Source organism: Arachis stenosperma, chromosome 1 (assembly GCF_014773155.1).
Source record: "Arachis stenosperma cultivar V10309 chromosome 1, arast.V10309.gnm1.PFL2, whole genome shotgun sequence".
NCBI classification, from domain to species: domain Eukaryota; kingdom Viridiplantae; phylum Streptophyta; class Magnoliopsida; order Fabales; family Fabaceae; genus Arachis; species Arachis stenosperma.
In genome coordinates this window covers 7,266,981-7,274,518 of record NC_080377.1, presented here as the reverse complement: position 1 = coordinate 7,274,518, position 7,538 = coordinate 7,266,981, and the positions used below count along the sequence as shown (strand labels likewise).

Here is a 7,538-nt window from a genome sequence, read left to right as displayed (position 1 = left end):
AAATTAGAGTAATGTGTTGTTACATAAGGTATTAAACCTTGGCTTGCTATACAAGAAATGTAACTAATTGTTTAACGGACTCTGATCTTAACCACCACTAGTTCTAACTAATACTTTTAGCTAGGGGTGTGTATGGGTCGGGTGAAATCGGGTTTGATGTGACTCAAACTCTACCCGAAATATATACCGAGCCAATTTATTAGACCCGAATCCGGCCCTAGACCCGATAAAACCTATACACTTTCGGGTCACGATTATACCGGGTAAAAACCGGGCCATTAACATTACATTATCTTGATACCTTCTTATAAGCTAGCATGTGAAAATATTCAAATTTTCAAGGCTCCAACTATTATTTGACATGATAAAATTCACTTAGAAAAACAAGAACCGACTCTTCTCTAAAATTAAAGCATAATCATAATCAATACTAATATTGTATAATAACACCAAATATTTAAATCAATACAAATAACACAACATTATGCATTAGTCTAAAATCTTATATATTTTAAACATAAAACATTAACTTATAGTCTTATAATAACTAATAACACAAAATATTAAGGTTTACAATACTTAAATTTCACATAAGAATAGCCATCATCTATCACTAATAACACAAAATATTAATTGTGTATGATGACCGGGCCACCGGACCGACTTTGGATGATCCGAGTCATGGTCCGGACCCGACTCGAAATAATGACTGGATCTATTTTTGAGACCCTTACCCAGCTCTAGACCCGATGAAATCATACCAAATTAGGCCCAAAAGTACTCGGGGCCAGACCAAATCTTCGGACCGGATCAGGCCATGCACACCCTACTTTCAGCTCGTGCTGTTAATTATTTTATAAAACTAATAAATACGTACTTCTAACTATTGTTATATATTGTTAATTTAAATTTAAAATTTTTAATTCTCAAATCACTAATTGAAATGAAATTAGTGTATTTATCATGATGATTAAAATTAAGAACCCAAATTACATCTTTTGTGAATAATAGTATTCTCTTCATCAGAGAACTAACCAACTATTAATATAATTAACTAATAAATTTTTTAATAATTACAATATCATCAAGGATAATTTCTATTTCTATATATATTAACAGATTTGACTACAAATAAAATAAAATAAAATAAAATTCTAACATGCCCAACTACTTAACTAATTAACTTAATCTTTCATCCTCCCTCAAATGAAGATTAGAGGCTCTCTAATAATCATGAGTTTGCTGAAAAAATTCATGAAACTTTTCTGATGAAATAGGCTTGATCATGAGATTAGCCACTTGGAAGTTGGAATGTGATGAACTTGAATATCTCCTTTAGCTATATAGAAGCTTCTTCACCCAAAGCAGCTTGGCCATAACTACGTCAATTCATTTAGACTTGCTTTGGTGATGGATTTGGAAACACACTGCTGCTTCTTTGAACTTCAAAAGATTAAGTTCTTTCCCATATAAATACAATATCTTGCTATAGATTTTCAAATTTTGATATCTGATGCCCAATCTAAATCTGAATACCTTGTGTAAACCAAGAAATTTTGTCCCTTGCAAGTTCTTAAGAATTTTCTTGACAATTTTCCAAGGAGATTTTTTTTTTTTTTTTTACAGTTGGATTTTGGAGTCATTAGTGTAGGAACAGCTGTGCAATTTTCCATTTCAGCCTTTTTCAAAATGTCACCAATATATTTTTTCTAAGTTAGCACCAAATCTCAACTATATGATTGATATATATAAAAAAAAGTTTAAAATGAAAGCAGGAGATATATAAATCCTTATATCTCTAATACATTGTTTAAATAATTTTTTTTATTTAATTGAATTTTTGCATTGTTTTTTTTATTTTATAGAATTTTTTTTCTTTTGAAAATAATAATGACTGAAGTCCAAACCTTTTAATTATAAAAATTCTGCTACTATGATGAAACTACTTTTTTCAAAAAATTAAATTAGTAAAAAAATATACATAAATAATTATGTCTCTAACAAGATTAATTAAATAGAGTTTATTATTAGATGTAATCTTATATCTTTTGTTTTTAGTTATAAATTAACCATTTAAATATCCTACGAACAACATATCAATAAAACTACCAAAAATAGAATTTTTTCATTCTTTCCAATTTTTCTCTTCTTCTACAATTTTTATTATCTTGATTGTTATATTTTATATCATAAATATTTTATTGTTGATAGTTTTTAATATGAATTAACTGCTAATTTGGTATCCGAAAAATTTAACCGTTAAAAAAAGTCTTTGAAAGATGTTATTGATATAACAGTCATTGAATGATTTGAAAATATGACAAAAAAATTAATAAATAATATTTTTTTGTAAGTAACAAAAAAAACTTTTATATTTAGCATACAACTTATTCATTAGATCTAAATTTTTGTAGTAATATTTGAACAAATATTTAAAAGGTCCGTAAAAAAATTCGTAGCAAAATTTGATCTCTAAATTTTTCTTTTTATTTTTTCAAAAAAATATGGTCAATCAGTGGGATTTGGACTTGTTGAAAGGGTGAAGGTGATAGAGAAGAGTTGAGCAAATGTCGCTTCAATAAAAATATTATTAATAGTACATCAATTTCGTTAAATGTTAGTGAGGAATTTGGCGATGAGATAATATTGATGTCACTTTAAACGTTTTGAAATGAAAATAAGATGATTAAAATGTTAGGGACTAAAATAGCATCCACTCCAAACATTAGAAACCAAAACAATACTTTATCTATTTGTTGTTAGTATTTTTTGGATTCGTTTTGTCGATGACACTAATTTTCGAATATCATTTTAGTAGTTTACTCTTTTAATATTGTATGAATTATAAAATCAAATGATTCTAAAATATGTTATGAGAAAAATTTTAGAGCCAACAAAATTTGTTTTTATCAGTATTTTTAGTTATTAGTATAATTTCTTTAATCTAACAACATGTTTTTAACTCATACTTTTAAATATTGTTAATTAATTATTGATAAAAAAGTAATAAATTTTACAACTCTCTAGTATTCCTCGAGTAAATGATCAAATTAGTTCCTGAAAAATCACTCGTTCTCCAAATTAGTTCTCGAAAGATTTTTTTAATCAACTCGTCCTTTAAAAATTTTAAATTAGTCATGTTAGTCATTCTGTCACTTCTATTGCTAACGGCGTCGGAGTTTATTGATGTGATATGTTAAGTAACATCACAATACATGCCTAATAGTCTTAATTGACTATTAACATGGTTAATTTATGAAAATAGATCAAATCAATCCCAAATTAAAGGATTCCAATGTCCCAGATTTTCTCCTCAATTAGATTTTATTTTGATATAATTTTATAATTTTATTATGTTAATAGTCAATTAGGACTCCTAGGTGTATGTTGTGGCATTACTTAACATACCACATTAGCAAATTTTGACATCATCAATAAAAAAAGTGACAAATGACTAACATGACTGATTTAAAATCTTTAAAAAACAAATTTAATTAAAAAAATCTTTTAAAAACCAATTTAGAGAACAAATAATTTTTTTATGGACTAATTTAACTATTTATTCAGTATTTCTCATATATTAATTCTAAATGTGAAAATGACAAATATATTAAACCAAACAAAATTTCAATGAAATAATAGTTATTGTGACGAATCAAAAGAAAAACATTTTAAAAACTTTTTACTAATATTTAACTATTTTAGAGCATCTCTAATGGAGTGTTTTTAGAGTATCACTTTTAAAAAATGGATTGATTTAGAATTAAAATCTGTATTGGAGTTGATTTATGAAATAAAATTAGTATCACTTTCGAGATACGGTATCATTTTGATAGAAAATGAATAAAATTTTGTGACTCGTATAATTATATTAATAAAATAATTTTAAATAATATAAAATTTTAATTGAATTAATATTAAATATTAAAAGAGTAAATTTTATTTTTTATTTTAAATTGTCATTTATAACATATAATTTCACAAATATTTTTATAAATAAAAAATAAAATAAAATAAAATTAGAACTGGCATGAGAGAGGATGGAGATACACTTAAGAGACAAATTGGTAATCATCATTTATTAAATTATTTTTTTAACTACGAACCTTTTATCCTCTTGCTCTTTACCAATAGTAAAACTGTCTTGAAGAACAATAAAGAGGTTATCATTGATGTCCTAATTGGTGTTGGTTGTGCTGCCAATTTCTGCTGGTAGAGAGAGGATGGTAACAAGCAATTTGTCAAACTGTGCAATCAATGAACAACAATGTTATACATTTCCCTTATTTTATCTCTAGACTATACAGTTTTAAAAAAACTACTATTAAAATTGCCAAAATAGCATTCTTGTTAAATAATGGAATATAGAGTTCCATTTCATTTGTGTGTTAATACGTATGCACATATCTAGGTCCAAGAAACTGATATTGACTTCTTTTGCAGAGTGCAGTGGTAGTAATTAGTAGCTTCTTGCATGTATTTACATACATACATGAACAGATCTCTATAAACAGACAACACAAAGATACAGAAGAAGAACATATAATTTGTCCATATTTATACAAGGTTGTAATCAGATCCTCTTACTCACACTCATCCATATTCCGCTTCTTTCTTCTAGGTTCTCCCTCTTGAAAACCCCTCGTGAAAGCGAAAAAATAAAACCAACCCCTCAACTACCTTAACCACCCCCAAATTTCCATATTCTGTTTCCCCTCTTTTTCTTCTTCCCTCCTCATTCATTCACCTCTTAACCCTTCACATTTCTCTGCTAAAATCAAAATGCAAAGCCATTCATTCTTCAATCTCTTACCTCAAACACCAAAATCCAAACTTTGAACAACCAAATCCAACCCTTTCCTCCAAAACAACAAATCAAGCAATACCCATTTCAGATATCCTCTAAAAATCAAACCTTTTTCACCTTTCAAAATCACAACCTCCCGCTACAACAAAACAAGAAGAGGAGAAAGAAAAAAGCAACGAACTTCTTCACAATTCTAGACCTTCAATGTGGTTACCATGGCAAAAATCATCAGCACTTCAAATTCACGACACATCATCCCAACAACCCCATTCTCATTTCTCATGTTCCTCCTTCAAAGACATTCAAACCCTCTTTCTTGAAGAACCTCCCGCCACTACCGCCACCATCACAAAACCCAAACCCTCCACAACCATTTTCCACCGAGTCACACTCGCCAACTCGCTCCTCCGAGCCTGGTCAACTCACCTGCTCAACCAGCCCTCAAAACTCACCAACTCCCCCTCCCAAACCTATGCCTCACGCGCCGGAGAACCAGACTCACGCGCCGCAAAATCAGATGTACGCGCCGTCGAAATGGACTCACGCGCCAAGGAAATGGTCTCTTCGGTAATCGTCCCGCGAGCAGAGCAGCGCGTGGTAGTGTACTTCACCAGCCTGCGCGTGGTGCGGTCCACCTTCGAGGACTGCAAAACGGTGCGTTCCATCCTTCGCGGGTTCAAGGTAGCACTAGACGAGCGTGACGTGTCAATGGACTCGGGTTTTCTCCGGGAGCTTCGTCGGGTAACGGGTCGGACAAATGGGCTGACCCTGCCACGTGTCTTCGTGAACGGTAGGTACGTGGGTGGGGCCGAAGAAGTGAGGTGGCTTCACGAAAGTGGAGAACTTAAGAAGCTTCTGGAAGGGTTGCCCGCATCGGATTCTTTGAGGCAGTGCCACGTGTGTGGGGACCACAGATTCGTGCTTTGCGGGGAGTGTTCCGGTGCGCGTAAGGTGTACGAGGAGAAAGGTGGATTCAAGACGTGTACGGCTTGCAATGAGAGTGGCTTGATCAGGTGCTTCTCTTGCTCTTGCTGATCCACCTGCACCCGCACCACCAATAATCACCCATCACTCTCTCATTTCATGATGAAATTTTTTTTTTTCATTTTTTTGTTAAGAGATATATACATTTGATATTTTCATCAATCAATGAGTGAGTGGGACTGTGGGACTGCTATAATAATTAAAATAATAACAACAAAAATGAAAAAGGACAATGAAAAGAGTAGTTGGGAAAAAGTGTCAATGACTCAAATATGCCAAGAGAAAACCAAAATAACACTAATTTTTCTTTTTTTTTTGGTTAATTTTTAGGATTTTTTTTTGGATTACTTAGTTTTGTAGTTGTATGGGCTTGTAAGAAATTGTTGATTGAAGGACATAACATGACTTTTCTGCCTGTAGCTATGTATTTTTTATTTGAAAATCCATGTTACCTATATTAATAACAAGCAAGCTCTATTAATAATATTTTATTTATTGTTATTTAATTATAGATTAAATTAATATCAATCCGCTGCATTGCTCCACCAAACTGATTGAATTTTTCATCTGAATCATAAACCATTGTCAACAATGGTGATTACACCATTATTTTAAACAGGTGATATCTTTTTATCTTCTAATACTGTCAAAATTTTTCAACACGGTGTTGGCAAAATTGCATAACATGATACACCAATCTATTACATTCACTCTTAGAAACTCAACATTATTTAATATATCTCAAGTTTTTAGTATTATTATATTTTAGCCCTAACTACTAAAATTGATGCTAATTAAACTTGATTTTGTCTTACTTTGACACTTAACTGAAAATGTCTAGTACTAATTTGATTTTCGACCAAAAAAAGTTGAAGAATGACTTGATTCTAGGGTGAAATTTCAGAGATTGAATTGGAATTTAATTTATTTTAATATTTAGTGCAATAATAGATTATATGGTTTTTCATTCGAGACTCACAAAGGCAAAAAAGGCATGGCCTATATTTTATCATTTATCAAGCAGCACTCTCATCACCAAGAACAAGATCCTGTTGTACAAAAGCAACGAATTATTTGACCCAAATGTGGAAATGTGACAAATATAAGCAACCATATCATACTCGCATCTCTATAATATTGTATGAAATCAAATATAGTTATAATAATAGGATGAGGAAATAGAAACATGTGACTATGTGAATCCGATAAAGGCTATAATAATTCTTAACCTATGTAGTTGACAATTGATTTCGTGTGGTTAATTTTCACTTCTTCCAACACCAATTATTGGTCATAGAAATTCATTTTTAGACCCAAGCTATGTTGGTGATGGGCATTGATTGCTTCCTTAAGGTACCAGATTTAGATGTTGTTTTATTTGGATTTATTTATTTATGATAAGTATGGTGCAGTGGACCTAAATGTTATGCATGGGAATTGGGATGCTCACTAAAAGACTCGAGGATTTTTCCTCTCCCAATATAAAAAAATCGAAATTTTATATAAAATAAATAATAAATTAAGTACCTAAAATATAAAATTATAACAAGATTTAAATTGTAAAATCATTAAAATTGATTGACTAATTTAAAATATAATATTAAAAAATTTAAGAGTTAAATTAAAATTCTAACTAATATATTCTCGAAAAAAGAACTTTATTTCTTTCAAACGAAATTAAGATAAGATTAATTTGTGTTTTTTATTTTTTAATTTTTAAAATTTTATAAAGGGAAAAAAGTGAAAA

The 7,538-nt window shown here is 30.3% G+C and overlaps 1 protein-coding gene across 1 annotated transcript; it reads left to right on the top strand.

The window, feature by feature from the left end:
* Positions 1-4,579: 4,579 nt before the first annotated feature.
* On the top strand, positions 4,580-6,258 carry LOC130962777 (uncharacterized protein At5g39865-like). The gene has a single exon (XM_057888948.1). It carries the CDS (start codon positions 5,012-5,014, stop codon positions 5,840-5,842), a length of 831 nt encoding a protein of 276 aa, XP_057744931.1. The 5' UTR covers positions 4,580-5,011; the 3' UTR covers positions 5,843-6,258.
* The last annotated feature ends 1,280 nt before the right edge of the window (positions 6,259-7,538 follow it).